This window comes from Coturnix japonica, chromosome 3 (genome assembly GCF_001577835.2).
Source record: "Coturnix japonica isolate 7356 chromosome 3, Coturnix japonica 2.1, whole genome shotgun sequence".
NCBI lineage: Eukaryota > Metazoa > Chordata > Aves > Galliformes > Phasianidae > Coturnix > Coturnix japonica.
In genome coordinates, this window is record NC_029518.1 from 84,515,150 (window position 1) to 84,532,724 (window position 17,575).

Genomic DNA, 17,575 nt, shown 5'->3' on the forward strand with positions numbered 1-17,575 from the left:
TTCTATAGGAAATATAAAGCTAATGGAAAGAATATGTTTTCTACCAAAGGTGGAAAATTTTTCTACCATTTTTGGTGGCAAAATCTATAGTGTAGAAATGGTATGTATATTCTGTGTTGTTTTGCTCTTGTTCCTTTTCTTTCATTCTTACCTCTGTTTTCATCTTTCAAAATACTATCTTGGTTAAGACTTCTTCAAAGTCTTAAGCTGGGACTCAACGGAATCATACACAAGAGTATCCATATGCTTCACTTAATCTTGTCAGTCTATGCAGGATGAGAGACTTACTTTTAATTAAGTACCAAATTTCAAGAGGTAAACATCCGCAAATTCTACTAAAATTAAAGAAGAAGGACAACAACAACAAAAAAGACCACAAGACACTGGTAGATACACCTCAAAAAATGCCATTGTTTGTGTTTATGTACAGTTGTTTTCTTTGCAGTTTCATTACATTATTCCCATTAATTTTCTGAGGCAGGAAACCAACTTAAATAATTTATTATCCTACTCTCAGGAATAAAGCTAACTCAAACTTCTTGTTAAAGATTTGTATTAAATTCTAGACACAACCTCTTTAATTATACCTCTCCCTGTAAATTTGTTCAGAGGAAAGGAATTGCTAAGCAGTTTCGTACATTTCTATTTCCCTTTTGTGGAATAATAATGAAAAGTGTGAATCACAGTTTCCACATAATTTAATAAAATCCTTCATTAGTGAGAGATGATATTTGTATTCCATATTAAACAAGTTATTTTTGTGTGAGGAGTAGCTCTGTTCATTTGTTTAAGGTTGCTAGGAATCTATTACGTTTATAGTATGAATACTGATTGCTGTATTGTTATTTTTACAAGCAAATCGGTTTCTAATGATTCTTACAAACAGCATGCTAAACCAGTTGCTGAAAGAGAATAAAATATGTCTTTACAGTACTTCTTTCAGTTAAATTGTACTTTGTGTGTATTCCCACAGCTGACCAAACGGGAATGTTGTTTATAGGAGATGCAATAATACAGGTCAGTAAACATTTGGTTTTACTATATTTACTTCGGACTTGCTTTTATGTTTGTTTCATTAGCTAGCTTGGACATTTCAAATCATATTTTTCTTACTGTATCTTTCCTCTTTTTTTTTTTTTTTTTAATTTTTTTTATTTTTTTATTTTTAAGGTTAATGGTATTAATGTAGAAAGTGCTACCCATGAAGAAGTGGTAAGTCCTTCCAGTCTGACTTCTTGGTAGCATGCAGAATATTCAGTGCCCATCCCATTTTTAATGTTAATTTCTTTTTCTTTTTTTTTTTTTTTTTCCTTCGTTCTTTCTTTCTTGTTTTGGTTTCTATTTATTCTGTGAAGAACCAATACTTTCTTTTATTTGTTTCTGTCATGTAAATGGTTATTAAGAGCTTGATTTTGTCTCTTGGCACATTTCAGTTTATACATTCTTTCTGTAAGTTTTTGTTACATTAACATATATTTAATTGTGGCATAAATGTTCTATTGCAAAATCAAGTCTCTGTCATTGTATGTTATAGTTTTACATTCCTTAGATCAAATATTCAGAACACAAAATGAAACAAAGTAGAACAATGATGTGAGAAATTTAACTGTATTTAAGTTTTGTTTAGTTTTGAGAAATTTTGGGATTATAATGGAAATAGCACAGTATGATGACTCTTGAGAATGTATTCATTTTTATGGTACTGTTCAAGAAGTGTAGCAAAGCATTTCATTGAGTTCTGGGGAGATATTGTACAATAAAAGACCATGGCTTATAAAGATAGGTGATTATCTGATATTTTTTAAGTAGTGAAATCCAAAAAATATTATAAAGTTAAAAGGAAAATATTTTTCTCTTATTCCCTTAATTATTCTATGTATTTTTTGAAGCATGGTTTTCAAATGTTGCATCTAACCCAAAGCAAACTGATTTATTGAATAGTCATTAGTTTTTAACTGGTTTATTTCATTCATCAGATGGACTGTGTACAGAAAATCAGTTATTACCCCCTGAATGTGCAGGGCCTGCCCAACCTTCAGTGCAAGTCATGTAGATTAAAATATTTATGCCCATTACCTGTTTACTGACATTGCATGTCAACTCACTGACAAATGTAATTCAGAGTAGCAACTGTAGCAATCATAAATGACATGAGCTTTAAGTCTTATCAGCATGTTACACAGGGAATGAAACCAAACTTGCTTTTATTACTAGGAGATGATCTTTCTAGATCAAGTTAAAGTGTAGCTGGCTTGATCTTATAGGCCCTTTCTTAGAGGTGGTTAAAACTATCAGAGACTGAACCTCTGAAATAATTACAGATGCAATTGCTCAGAGCACAGAATCAGGTCTGTTCTATATTCGATTAACTTCCATATGAAAAATTCTAAAGTTCCTGAAAGATGCTGACCACAAAATGGTGAGTTACTTCCCTTAAAAATTGTTTTTCAGTACCAAGAAGCACTCCAGAAGTTCCAGTGTAGCACACCTGTGCTACAGTTGTGACGAGTAATAGAGAAATGCATGATGTTACTCTTTGCACTGTACATAGGGATCATTAAACAAAACTTTCTGGAACAATTGTAGTCAGTATGGCTAAAGGAAGAACCTGTGTACCTGAAGATAATTCTTCAAGAAGACATTTCTGCTACCACAGCCTGCTATGAAAATCAGAGTGGGGTTAGATAAATGGATCAAGTGGTAGAGCAAGGGATTTATCCTATGAGATTTGGTGAGTGTGGGGTGCTAGAAAGCACTTGCATGGGTAATCTACTACAAGCTACTAAATGGATTCTATCACAGTGATACACCATTAAAGGGCAGAAGCCAGAGCACCCATTTTCATTTGTTCTCTGTTCCTTTGCTTTGGGAAGAGTGGTGGTTGGGATTTTAGTGTATGGTGTTTGTTTTGTTTTATTTATTTCTTTTTTATTGTACCTCTAATAGGAATTGTTTTGTTTTGTTTCATCACCCTAGCGGCAAGTCTTGCTTTTCTTTGTGTTTGAGCATCTTCCCCTTTTGTTCTTACTTTATAACATTTTAGAATATCTGATTGTTATCTCTTATAGCATTTGAAGAAATGTGTTGTACAGGTATAAATTTAGATAACCTGTATTATATTAAATGGAGATTATGTGTAATTTGATGCCACAGGTTTTAAAGACTTAAAACCCACACCCATAGGGGTAGATACATGAGAGGAAAGGCTATGAGATTGGGGAATAGTAGGATAGGAGGCCAGTTTATTGTTCTTACTATCTACCTCCTTCACAACTGATACTTTGGAGATGATTATATAAAGAGCTGATCATAATGTTCAGTGTTTCTTGACCCTTGAGAGATGCTGAAAGGCGCTTTCACTTCTGCAAACAAAACTGGTCTGCTTACAACAATTTAACGACAAACTGGCTTTCCTGTTTCTCCCTTCAAATTCCATGAATTTGCTTTGCTTTTCTTCACAACTCTTCAAGCTGCTACCAACTCACAATCACATCTTAGTTCTGGCTAGTGGTATGGATGGATATATGAACAACTGGAAATCAGGACCAAGAAAATCCCTCTTTTTAGTAGGTAATACAATAGTCTGTGAAGAATTGAAAATAACCTAGATTCCTTGAAAAATAAGTTTATTTTTAGAAGTAGTATATTAGTGTGGAAAGACTATGAATATAGGGAATGGTAATATGGAAATTAATACAGTTTCGGTATTGATTGTCTGAGAGGGAAATTTATTTTGTTTCCCTAGTGGCTAATCATATTATCACCCTGCTCAACACAAATGGAACAATCAGTGCACTTGATAAAATGTCATTTCAATGTTCACACTAAAATATGTTTTTAGCATGCAAAATTATATTTCATCATCATCAGTCTCTTCTTCTGTATTGAAAGATGCATTTATGAAATTAGAACTGCATATATATTTTTAATCCTTTCAAAATTCAAAGCTAAAGTCTTTGATTCATGTTTCTTTCCACTAGTACTGTTTCAGTAACTAAAAGGAATCAAAATTAATATCCTTTTAATGGAATTTGATCAAGAATTGCAGTAACTGTGCTATTTAAGATTTTCTTCTGTCTTAGAAATGTTTTTACAAGTAGCCTATTTCAGCTGAAAAATGTTCCTGCAGTGTAGAACTTATTTCTCATGTGTGATGAAGGACTCATTAGGAAATGGAAAAGAGATGCCTGCCAAACTATAAAATTACTTTGACAAACTCCCAGTATGTTAATTTACATTTAGTTTTGGGACCGTTTCAGATCGTTGTCAAGGAGAGTCATGCCTATAGCAGTGCAGCAGAGCCTGTTTATTAAGCTATGCTGTGCTGCTTTACGGTATACAACTGTTAAATACCATTGCATTGTCTACAGTGAACAGGAATACATCTCATCAAAAAGTATTCTTGAGCATTTTCATTTGATCAGATGAATACAAAATAGAATATCTTGTACTGGGTATCATAATACAAGACTAAGCTGGTAGTAATGAATAAATGGCCTCTTGCAAGGGTGAGCTGGCCCCTCTAATACCACAATTGTGAATTACCTTATTTACTTCTTTTGAACAGCAGTAACAAATACTCTAAACAAAAATATTTTGTGCCAATTAAAAAGTTGTATCCGTGGAGAAAAACTTAGCAATTCTTGTGAGTGTCTGGACTCCTGCAGTTCAGGACACCACTGGGTTCTCCTGTCTGGCAGTTGGCAGGGAGAAGCACCAAGGGAGGATGCATCAGAGAATACACCTTTCTTTTGACAGAGTGGATGTTGGTTGGAAACTAGCTATTATGCCTCTGGGTGGTGAGAAGGAATTGCTTGATTATATCCAAACATTCACAATAGTAAGAAAGTGTGTGAAGATAATTTTTTTTCCAATTCTGTTGATAGGTAGGTTTGCAGGTACTTCTACTGAAGCAGTAGTAAAAGTGTACTATTTTGGTGGTGGTTTAATGAGTCAGAGTCAGTGTGACCATTGGCTGAGCACTGCAGCCTGCATTGTTTCCTGCCCAGTCTCTCTGAGTTTACCTGGTGCAGCATACTAATGTTATTGTAGCTAAATTCACTGACGTCTCCTGAAACTGATTGCAGTCCCCAGAATACTTATTCACTATGGCCATTAGCCTAGGCTAACCTAATCCATACGAGGACTGGATTTGGTAAAGTGATAAACTGCAAGCATTTAAGCCATACAAATCTGTATGTTAACAATTTAACATATGGAATTTAACTAATCATGTCTCAGTGTTTGGATTTGTGTCATCATCATGTTTAATTTACTAATATAAGTGTAACAATAGGGATCATTTATTTTAGTTTACAGAACACTTACTGTTCAATTAAAAATGAATATTGTATAAAGAATTAACATTTAGAGGAGGTGATGGAATAAAATAGTAACTATTGTATATGTTTAAAAATCAAAATTACATTATTATGATTTACTGTCTGTTTAAATGATATCACTTTAATTTAAAAGACAGTGTCCAAGGCATATTGGTATCCAGGGATTGAAAATCGATAAATACATATCAATAAGAGATGCAAAAGATGATCTGTAGAACTACAGTCTGTTAGGCCTAGTGACTGTTCTAGCGAAATCATTAGTAATCATAAAAATATGTAGATAGATTTAACAAATATACAGATAAAAACCTACAAACATTTTTTTACTAAGAGTTGCCATGTTTTGGAAAACCACTTGTGCTTTGTGAAGAATTAATAATAATGTGGATAAAGGAAATTCTATTGGTATCATTTTCTTGGATTTCCAAAAAACTCTCAACAAAACCCTTGTTTCATATGTGCCTTACTAACCATGATTCTTGTTTGGATAAATAACTGTTTTAAAGATAGAAATTGAGAGGAAGAGTAATTGGATTGTGATTTACAATGAATATCCCACACATTTCCACTTTCCTAGGTCTCCCTTTTTTAAGATATTCTCAACAAAATTTGAAAGAAAATAAAGCCTGAGATATTTCACTTTGCTCAATCAACATAATTATTCAAACTGGGAAGGATAAGAGGCAACTGTGAAGAACAGCAGTGTCAGTACAGTAGAAGGTGAAATGAAGAATCATCTCGATTGGAAAAGATCTTCGAGACAGTCAGGTCCAGCCATTAGCCTAGAGTCCCATGACAAAAATTTCATGTCACATCCACACATCTCTTAAATACCTCCAGGGATGGGGATTCCTGAGCTTTCCTAGGAAGTCCATTGCAATGCTTGGTCACATTCTCCATGTAGAAATAATTTCTTGTGCCCAGTCTAAGCATCCCCTGGTTCATCGTGAGGTTTTTTCCTCACACCAATAACACCCGTCCTCTGAGAAAGGAGACTTACTTCAGTGGGAAAGTTAAGTGGTAAACATGGAAGGTAAGAGTCCTGGCTACGTGTACAGACTGACTCACTCTGAACTAATCACTGTAGCTGTGAAATAAAATCTCAGGCTTCAGGAATTCATGAAAGCTTAGCAAATGACAGAGGATCTTTTTATAAATGAAGTGGAAAGCAGAACTGAGAGCATCGCTGAATGCATCCAGGGTGGCTTTGTATCTTAAGTACCGACAGTATTTCAGGTCCTCTCGCTTCAAAGGATGCAAAAGAGCAGGAAAAGGTTCAGAGAAAGCAACAAGGCACTGAGCAGCATGATCAAAGATGTAGAGCAGCTTCTAAACAGTGAATAAGTTATAAGTCAGTTTCCTCTGGAAAAAGATATAATTGAGATGAGAGACTTTGTAGGCTTGTAAAGTTGATTGGCGTGAAAGGAATAGTAAAGGATAGATTGTTCAATGTCTCTGCCAGTATTGAAACGAAAACTAAGGTATGTCAAATGAAACCAAGAAACGTGAGAGCTGAATAGAGAGGAAAGTGACATAAATTTATCTTATTCTAGAACTTGAAGGGCTATACTTTAAAGTAATATAGGGGGATTCATATTTCTGAATATTCAGTGAGACTCCCCTTATTTTCTTCCAAAGTATTTTTATGTGAAATAGCTTTAATCTTTTGAAGATTATTTTCTGAATTTTCTACTTAAACTATCTCCCTTTATTTATTTATTTTTTTCTTTCTTAGCAAAACAAAAAGCTTTATCAGATTCTACTGTTCTCATCAAGATGATTTTCAGCTCTAAACTATGTTATCTTTAGCTAAAGGAGAAAGATTGTAGAAGTTTTTATCCACTGACTTTTCTATGACTAGTTTCTTTGTGTATGAAAGGTAATTTCATTAGGTTGTGAGTAGGCTCGTTGTCATCCAAATATTCTATTTATTTATTAAAATTTATTAAATATTAAAATAGTTTCTTCAAATGGTCAGTTTGGTGCACAGAGTAAAAGGTTGTATCTTCACTGATACAAGGTCTCAATGTATTTCAGGCATGAACAGAATCAACATAGATAGAATCTATAATCTCTGAGGATTTTAATGAAGGGAAGCTTGTTGAAATTATCCCAGATTGTGAATGTTTGTAGACATTAAATAAGATTGCCAGGGGTACCATGCAACCTGCTCTTGAGCACCTCTGGGAATGGGGAATTCATGACCTCTCTGGGCAACCTGTTCCAGTGCCTCACCAGCCTCTGAGTAAAAAAATTTCCTCTTACTATCTAATCTAAGTCTCCTCTCTTGTAGTTTAAAACTGATCTCCCTTGTCCTATCACTAAAAAAAAATAAATAAATCATTCTCCCTCCAGTTCATAAGAGAAGGAGCACTGTTATTAGAGAACATTTATTAATGCTGCTATATAGTTTGTTTTTTAGTTAAGACTTACCATGCATTTTAAAAAATTGAGTGCTGATTTGTAGGTGAGAAGTATCAGAAAGGGGAAAAATACCAACAATTATTACAAGAATGCTAATGTAGCAGAATAAAGCTCTGATGTGCATAGTTTCCTTATTCTTTCAGTTACTCTTAATTTTCTCTGAGCTATTTTCACAGGGCTTTGGTCATGATAGAAAAGCAGCCTTATTATCTGACAAGGAGACAAACAATTTAAAAATGTTCTTCACATTCCTTGGATGAAAAAGATCTGAGTTTAGTTTCTTTTGTCATAGGTATCACACATCTTGCACTACATAAAAATAAAGCCAGATCAAATCAGCAAATTGTAATACTACTTTAAAATATTGTGCAATATACAATTCAACCTGTTTGCCAGATACCCTAAGAAATGTGTTTGTCACTGAATGCATCTGGCACATTCCTCATTAAAAAGCAACTCATAGCCTACTTTTAGTCTCCAACAACTTTTAGATGCAAATGATAAAATTTACATATTTTAGCATACACTTTTGTGTCTTATATTTGGACTCCTTTACACTTCTACTGTTCTTTTGTAGAAGATAGTAAAATACCAGAGGATAAAATAAATTAAAAAAAAAAAAAAAGACGATACTGATAAAAAAAAAAAAAAAGCATAATTTCTGTAATGTACTCTTGGAAACTGACTTACTCTCAAGCTCTGAAAATGTTGAGAAAGCATCCACAATTAAGTAGTCCTAGGTTACGATACTTTTTATCCCTATCTATTTCACAGTCATTTAATTCCCTGGGCTAGAAAAGCAGCCAGTACTCTGGCATTAAGAGCATTTACAATGCAGATAATTTTTGAACACAAAAGTAGGATTACTGTAATTAAAACTGATGGAAGAATTCATCTACCTAGCACAAAGAAGCTATAGGTAGAATTAAACTCTTTGTTACACTATCGCACTACTTAGATAAAGCACAACAGAGTGTGGCTAGGCAGAGACCTTTTAAAGCAGTACTTCCTAAAAGTAAAGGTTTTAAAGATACTGTTTTTGAGTTTGGGTTTTTTTTTTGTTTGTTTGTTTGTTTTTATTCAGTTCTAGACTGTATCTGTATCTCTTTTAATACTTTACATTTTATAAGTGTTGAAAGACCTACAAAGTGTTTATAATAACCTATAGTAGTCTTTGCAGTCATAAATGAAGAGACAAAAATTGAATTGCTATTAGAGGCCTGTGTGAACTGTGGATAGTAGAAATATACTTCAGAAATTGAAAGTAACTCTGTCTCAAGTGTTATAAAGGAAAAATACATAATTCTTGAGGGGAAACAGTATAACCAATGATTAGTTAGGAAAAAAATGCATAAGTAAACATTATATACGTGAATTGGGATTATATTTTACATATTTTATTACAGTTAAAATCAGGAAATCTCTATCTTAGAATTCAGAAATATTAGCACATGTTGTTGTAGATTCTTCTACAAAATTGACTAAATTAATCAATATCTTTGCTTGTCCCCAAACCTTCACAAGGTGACCACTGGCACCTGCGTCCACCCTGCTGTTGGCATTGCTGCCAGCACCCCATCTGTACACTTTCAGCACCTGGACCACAGCCCTCAGCACCCTGTGCAATGACAGCCATTGTTATAAACAGGTAGATGCAAAGGCAAGTAGAAGTGGATTTGTGAGGAGCAGTAAGTATGGCAGATGATCACCACAGGGAAGGTAGTTCTTACCTTCAGGGACTTTGGCTGTCATTGCTGTATAAAACAGTTAGAAAGAGAGCTAAGTATTAATAAAGATTGATGGAATAAGAGCAAAGGAGTGTAGACGATCCATGAATAAATCTGGAATGTCTTTGAAAGAGTTGAGATAATTCATTTTTTATGTTTATTTCTTCTCTAAAACAAGACTTCAGGCATTCAAGACCGTTAAATAATGTCCTTTGTTATCCCTGACCATCTCTAGAAAGACCTTTCCACTCTTGCTTTTTTTGATGCTTACATCCTATGCACAAACTAACCTGTAGCTTAATTTCCAGTCTTACCTGTGGGTTCCAGCTGTAGCTGACATAGTTTTCCTGAAACAGTATCATTTTTATCTCCAGCTCTCTTTTCCATCATTTTCTGCCTAGGTAATGTTTTGTGCTTTGGACTAATCAACTACTCTATATTGTGCGAGCATTAGTTTTTCATCAGGGTATAAAGGACTGTGAAATGTATCCTGGTATTATTAAGAGGACTCATCCACAAGCTAAAAAAGACTTAGGGCATACCCTTGTTATATTGGATTGATTAATTAAATAGATGTGTTTGTAAAAGATTAGATTTAATATGTTTACATAAGAAGAGCTCAGTTATTTTGCAACTGGTAAATTTCCTCAAACTGAAAATTATGTAGAGGACTTACACCCCCATAAACTTGAATGACTAATGAAATTATTATGTATGATGACAAGAGAGATGAATAAACTCTCTGTGGATTGTGGGTGGCAAATATCTCTTTGAGTTGTACTTAAGTTTAAGCATTGAAATGAGCTGCCATTTGTACCTTCTGAGTTCCTGTTCCTGGAGGTGTTCAAGACATAATTGCATGTAACACGTGATGGTTGGTTGTTAAACTGGTGATCTTGAAGGTCTTCTCCAACTTAGATGATCCAAGGATTCTACTGTTTCTCTTCATAAAGTCACTGACTCTTAACAGGAAAGTCATCTAAACAAGTGTGTAGATCTCATAGCTAACATTAATTATTGAGGTATGTTAGTTTACCTACTGAATTGAGACTAGATTCTGTTGCCTGCTCTTGTTCAATGTAGATATCAGACCAAACACTTACGCATAGAGTATGAATCTATTCATATGTTTCTGGTGGTAAATAAACTGTCACGCTGAATCAAAACTGTTAGAAAACTGGATCAGGAAATTAGAAGGTTTTTAATTGATTGGTTGTTTGGTTTTTTTTTTTTTTGTTTTTTTTTTGGTTTGTTGTTGTTGTTGTTTTTCTTTTTTTTTTCTATATTTGTTTGTTTTTGTCCAATACAATGTTAACAAAAAGTCTAATAAAAAAAAAAAGCATAGCTCTATATTTTCACAAATACAACTATGGCTACAGCCAATACCGTAGAGAAACTAATCCTTCATAAGACTCTGACATAATGAGATTTGCATGATGTTTCTCTAATCAATTCATGTGATTCTATTCAGTATAGAAAATATTTGAATATTGAATGAAAATATACATAAATCCTTCTGACTTACACTGAACAAATATTAGCTTTTACAGTAGCACTGTTGCAGTGAATCATCGAACTGATGTTCTGGGATAGTGTACAAAAGATTTTGCCTAAAAGATATTTCTTTCTGATATATGCAGAATACTGTAAATTATTTTCTGTTTTATGGTGATAGTAATATTATAATGCTTGGGGAGTTGGGGGGCGAGGGGAAGCAGGTGAATAAGTAGTATTATTAGACTGAATCGTCAGCAGTTTCTGAACTGAATGTAGCGCGTCACTTGCTGGTGTCGATAACTTCAAAAGTTTGTGGCTTAGATTTTCCACTGAATGATACAAGACAACCTTCATTAAAAGCTGCCCATCTTTCAAGTGAAATCACATTCTTCATCATTGCATACTATTGTTAGTGGACAGTGCTGTATGTTCACTGAAGACTGACTGATGTGTTTCTTACATAAAGAATATATCAGTAACAGTTGATTAAGTTTCCATTTAGGAAATTTATCTTTGTTTTTTAATTTAGCCATTTCTGACTTTTGTGAGTGGTTGTTCGTTGATGGGGGTGGGGTGGGGAGGGTGGGGGGGGATGGAGCAGGAGGAGAGGTTGGTGTTCTGTTTTTTGATTCCTGGGATAATTCTTTCTTTTCACAATGAATACATAAGAGTAGCTGAGCAATAAAATGTTGCAAATTATAAAATTATGAGTTCTTTGGCTTTGAAGTCTTTTCAATTATAATGCATTTATCACAGTTGAGTCAGGACAAGAGTTTCGGAGAGAAGTCACTGTGGTACTCTGATATTTGCAGAGTTTTTGAAGGATGGCAGCATTACTTTCTTAGGGATGGGTCTTCATGCTTCAGTTAACAGTTAGCCTTAAACAAATTTATTTAAACTTCCATTCCTTCAGGGAAAAACTGATTTGGCTCGGAGTATATTTTTCAATCCACAATATATAACATTGTCATATCCCAAATATTTGTCTATGCATTGTTTTCAAGTAAATCAGGAACTGAAGTGTGTAATTAAGTAAATAAATCATGAAGAAAAAAACATTAAAATAAATTTTTTTTTCTATAATTCATGGTAATTATACCATTCAAGAGCAGTGTTATTTTTTAAAATGAATAATGAAGCTTTGTTGTTCAAAATGTTTTACCGTACTTGTAAGCAGAAATAAGACAAAAGGGATAGTTCAATGAACTAAGAGAATTTCCTCCCTTTCATGCTAAGTTGATACCTTTTCTATCTCACAACTTATTTCTGGCCCTGTAAGAAAAAGAATGGATTATGGCTTTGCTTCATGTGTGTTGCTGTTGTGCTACATTTAGAAGTGTTGTATTTTTTATGGCCAGTTTTTTTGCTCAGTCTTTTTGCTCAGTCATTTTTAAAACCTAAGATTCTTAGCTTAGGTGTCTACTTGATTTCTTTACTCATTCTGGATTTTCATATTCCTCAGGAATAAGCTTAATATTTTTTATGCAGGTGAATAGATCAGTCACTGCTGTAAGCATTATTTCAGGTACACATCAGGAAGAACTAATATTTGAGGTTATCCTACTTCTTGTGTTAGTCGATGTGGCAATATGCTGAAATAGTGGCCTGAAGCAGTACAAGCACCTGCTTCCTCCAAGCATATTAGGCCTGTAAATACTTCTATAGGAGTTACGGATTGATATGGTTACATTTCAGTTTGATACACACATGGTCTTGTTGTGCTTAAATTAGAGACCACAGGCTTTAACATCTATTTCTGACAAACAGGACCAAGGCTGCAGTGTGCATACCAACCAAACATAATATTTATTTCCTGAGTCATGGATATGTAGCTGGAGAATACCTCTGTCCTGTATTAGGAACTGAGTTCCATCAAATATATTATTTGAAGTTATGCATTTTAAAAAGTTCTTCATGCAGTGGTATGCTATGCCTTTAATTAAATTCTGATGTTTTAATATGTGTGCTTCTGTACACATACATGTGTAGATATGAAATGCACACCTACATGTGTTCCCTTCTGATTAGCAAATATTTATAGTTAATGAAGACAGTCACGAAAATCAAAACTATGCTTATAATGGAAAAATGACTGTAATTTATCACCTGACTCAAAATATAAACCCTATGTAAAATATATGTGATGTATTATTTATGTACTTATGTATGTATTCATGCACATAATTCATGTATCTACATAAAAACATTTCTCCCCGCTACTACACTGAAGTAGCCTTATAAAATGAGTTTGATTGGAGAATTTATGTTCAGCTGGTATATAAAATCGGGTTGCCCACTAAATTATTTCTTCAGGTTGTTCCACTGGGCTTGCCTACTCTTTTATTTACTCTTGCCTACTCCTTTATTGGTGTGGCTTTATACTCAAGGTAGTCTTCATTCCTCTTCAGAAATGTTCATACTGAGCATCTTATAGATCAACAGATTTCATTAATGTGCTTTCCGCAACTGGTGGTTCTGTGGTTTAAAGTAGCTGTTATTTGTCACACTGACAGGTACACCTACTCCGAAATGCTGGTGATGAAGTTACCATTACTGTTCAGTACCTCAGGGAAGCTCCATCGTTTTTAAAGCTCCCATTAGGTAAGAGACAATTAATGGATAGGACTAATTTATTTTCCTCCTCGTTGTATTCTTATAATAAGATGGCACTAATAGAAATGATAATTCAAACCTTGAATGTTTTACTACAATAAACAGGAAATTATTTGTGTACTTTGTGGCTTTCATTGTGAGAATCTAGTGCATACTGCCTAGGTAAACTATGTCAAAAGCCCTTTCTCTCATCCACCAAGCAGGTCCCTCAATCATAGAAGGAGATAGGGTTGGTCAACCAGGACCTGGCTTTCATGTACCTGTGCTGGCTAGGCCTGGTCACCCACTTGTCTTGCACATGCCTTCAAGACGATCAACAGTTTGGTGCAGTTAGGTCTCTTCTAAACACAGAAACAAGCAATTAATCCTTAAGTGCCAATTAATCAGTATTCATGTCTAAACTTATGCCAAACCCTGTATTAGTTGTTCACAATCCTCAAAAGAGTGGAGGTACCAGTAAATATTATGAGAACTGCAGGCAAATTGTTCCCTGTTGTGACAACTTGTGTCTTCAGTAGCCACAGTATGAGATATAGTAGAGAATGAAGGAAAAGCTACGGGAAGGAAGCAGGGGAGGCAGATACTGTTCCCAATTATGTGTTTATGAGAAATAGTAATAACACTGGTTAATAGGAAGAGACAGTATAATTGCATTTGGAGTGAATACACTGTAGTACTATAACTGCCAGGGTAGCAGCTTGTCTGACTGGATGCTTAGAGATGGGGACCCATGAGCTTGAGTCTTCTGGGATGCCAGGAAAGGACAAGATACTTCAGATTTATGCATGTATACACTTCAGTCTTGCCTGCAGTGTGAGCTGGGATGCTTTTTACTGCTCAGTAGAATTGCTGCTTAACTTATTATATTTGTCACTGATTCTTTGAGACTGTAATTCAGCCTTGTGCATGGGCTTGTGAAAAGCTCTTCTTTAACAGGGGTACCACCATTTATGTATTCCCTTAAAGATCTATATTCTGTGTTTTTCCAGACATTATTTGCTTATTTGCTCAACAATTGAAGAAGTACTTATGTCAAGTAATTTGCCATAGGTCATCTTTCTTATTGAGCTTGGTTTCAGCTAGTATAAAATGGCTGGAGAGAACATCTAGGAGAAGAGCTAGTGAGCTTTGTGCTGGGGTTCCAAGTCCAGTTCAGAAGAAAGGACATTTCTTAAGTTCCTTAAATGTCTGATCATACCAAGTTCTATTTTTGAGTACTGTACTGTAGGCATGACATCATGGACAAGACTGAGCAGGGTAGTGTAACATATCAGATTTCCTCATGCTCTGTGTAAAGGAGCAGGCCTAATAAAATGCCTCTAGTAGGCATTTTATATACAACATGTCTCTTTCAGTTAAAAAGCATTTTGTCTTCCTTGTGCATGTTGATATTCTGTGTCTAAAATGACACTGAATTTCTTACTCTGAATTGGTTTCTCTTGAATAACAGTAATAGGGGCAGATTTCAAATGGCTGGCTACAGACGCTTTGAAAGAGGATGGTGGTTTTTGTAAGGTGAAGGTTTCTGGTTCAGGTGTTTGGGGATGCTACAAAATTGTAGAAAGATAGAATTGTCTGAGTTGACAGGGACTTGTAAAGTTCATCTTTTGTCTTATCCCACAAATCTGAAGGCTGGCGATTTAACCACACAAGTATTTTTTATATATTTTGACAGTACCAGAAGTACTTTAAAAAAAAAAATAAAAAAAAAAAGGCAAGAAAGCAAGATAGATGTTTTTCCTTCTTTTTTCCTTCCTTACACCTGAGGATAGTGTCTTTTCCATGTGGCAAAACCAAAGACAAACATCCCCATCACAAAATATTTCAAAGAAAGGATGAAAATTGTAGTTGATGTCCCTCATTTTCTCCATGCTTGAGTGTTCATAGATTCACAGAATCACTTGAGCTGGAAGGGTCCCTTGGAGGTCATCTAGTTCAGCTCCCCTGTAATGAACAGAAACACCTACAGCTAAAACAGGTGCTCAGAGCCTGACCCAGCCTCACTTCGAATGTCTCCAAGGATGAGGCATCCATGTGTGCACCTGTGGCGCAAGTGGTAGAAGTGCCACTCTGCTACACAGGAGGCTCGAATCCCGGGGGTTGGACTCGATGATCTCTAACATCCCTTCCAACCCGCACGAGACTGTGATACTGTGATAACACCTCTATGGGCAACCCATCCCAGTGCTCTACTACCTTTACTGTAAAATATTATTTTCCTTATAACCAATGTAATCCTCTCTTTTAGTTTGAAACCATTTCCCTTGTTCTATCACAGTAGACCCTGCTAAGGAGCTCTCCAATATCATTTAGCAATATTGATTGTAAGACAAATCTTACTATCATAAAGTCCTGCTGATTATCTACTTTACAGTGATCTGCCAGCCTATTTCATTTAGGAGGTTTTGTTTGTTTTTTAGAGTTTTAGTGTAATTAAGTGTCTAAAGTGAAAAAAATAAAATAAAATCTGTTGATGGGACTCTGAGGTAATCAGATCTTGAAAATATTTTTAAGGCTTTTAAACTGTAAATAAAATCCAGGTGTTTTGTTTTTTTTAATTAAGCAATAGAATCCCTTACTTTTTAAATCTCAGTCATTGTGTCAAAAATAATTTAAAGGACATACAAGCAGCTCCTACCTGTACCACTGCAAATCAGCTCTTGCTTTAGGTTAAGCATCAGCTAGCTTTTAATTTCCTGAGTCACCACAAGATCTGCAAAATCCACTGTGATCCTTAACTTTCTTTCATTCACCTCTGAGTTCTTATTTTTTCTTGCAACCCTCAGGAGTGCCTCAGTTGCTTTTGTGAACTGCAAGTATGTGTATACCTGATATCTCTCTTTGTGACCCCTTATCCTACAGGGGAAGGTTTTCTTCTGAGTATTCTCATCTGTTGCTTAGGTAAAAATCATTCTTCCTTACACTCAGAGGATCCTTCCTGGCCTAGCTTTCTTAAAATAACAGAAGTGGCACAGCTAAGAAAAAAATGTAAATTGCATAGATAGCATAAGTTTGTCATAAAGTTTGCATTTCTCATAGGCTGGCTGTCTACCTACAATCTGGATGGAATAAGAAGAGAGGTAGGTAATAACAGTGGTTACTGAGAGTTTTAAACATACCACCTACTTCTTACATCAGTACTTAGTGGGATACTGTAGTCACAGAGGGGTTGTTATCAATAGCAGATGGTTTGTTTTAAATAAGCACTTTCTTTAGATAGACATGAACTAATTTCCAGAGACTGGACTGATGCCTTGCACTTATTTGAAGTCTCACCTACTTGTGCAATAGCTACAGTGACAGATAGAGAAAGATTTATTTTAATTGTTTTTGTTTTTGTTTATTGTGTGCATCATGTGTATGCATATCCTGTGTTTTCTTCAGAGGAGGAAAGACCCCTTGATAGCTTTTGGGATACCATGCTGGGCAGCAGTTGGAGCTCATTGAAGAGGTGAGGACTGCACCTCTCATGAAGGCAGCTGAACATAGACAGAAGCTTCCAAAATACAGAGTGAGGCCATGATAGAATAATCTATGAGTGAGTGAGGCAGAATAAGCAGAGAACAGACTGAAAAATGGGAAGGTGACATAGCAATGAGGGAATGGCCTCAAGTTGTGCCAGGGTAGGTTCAGGCTGGATTTTAGGAAAAAGTTCACCTGTGAAAGAGTGGGCAGGTGCCGGAACGGCTAGCATATATCAGGCAATGAAATAAGGACCACTAATAAAAACACACTAAAGCTTCAAAGCTCACAGTACAATTTTGAGACCTCAACACTGAGCTGACAGAAGAATTGTTATGGAGAAGATGAGCTTATCTTGAATTGACTTCCATTTTATTAAATCTTTCAGATATGTGAAACAGATACATATGAAAATGTATGACTAGGAATGACTTTCTGACTCTAATGATGTTAGACTTGACAGATGTATTAATGTGAACTGATTTACAGGCAGTTTCAGGTTACTTCTTA

General features: G+C 35.1%; 1 protein-coding gene across 1 annotated transcript in view; it reads left to right on the forward strand.

Moving 5' to 3' along the window:
* The window catches only part of SNTG2 (syntrophin gamma 2), a 178,578-nt gene that overhangs the window by 74,875 nt on the left and 86,128 nt on the right, over window positions 1–17,575 (forward strand). Inside the window, exons 5-7 of the mRNA XM_015859350.2 lie at window positions 974–1,017; window positions 1,171–1,212; window positions 13,504–13,591. Coding sequence (XP_015714836.1) covers window positions 974–1,017; window positions 1,171–1,212; window positions 13,504–13,591 — 174 coding nt within the window. The remainder of the gene's footprint in view (window positions 1–973; window positions 1,018–1,170; window positions 1,213–13,503; window positions 13,592–17,575) is intronic.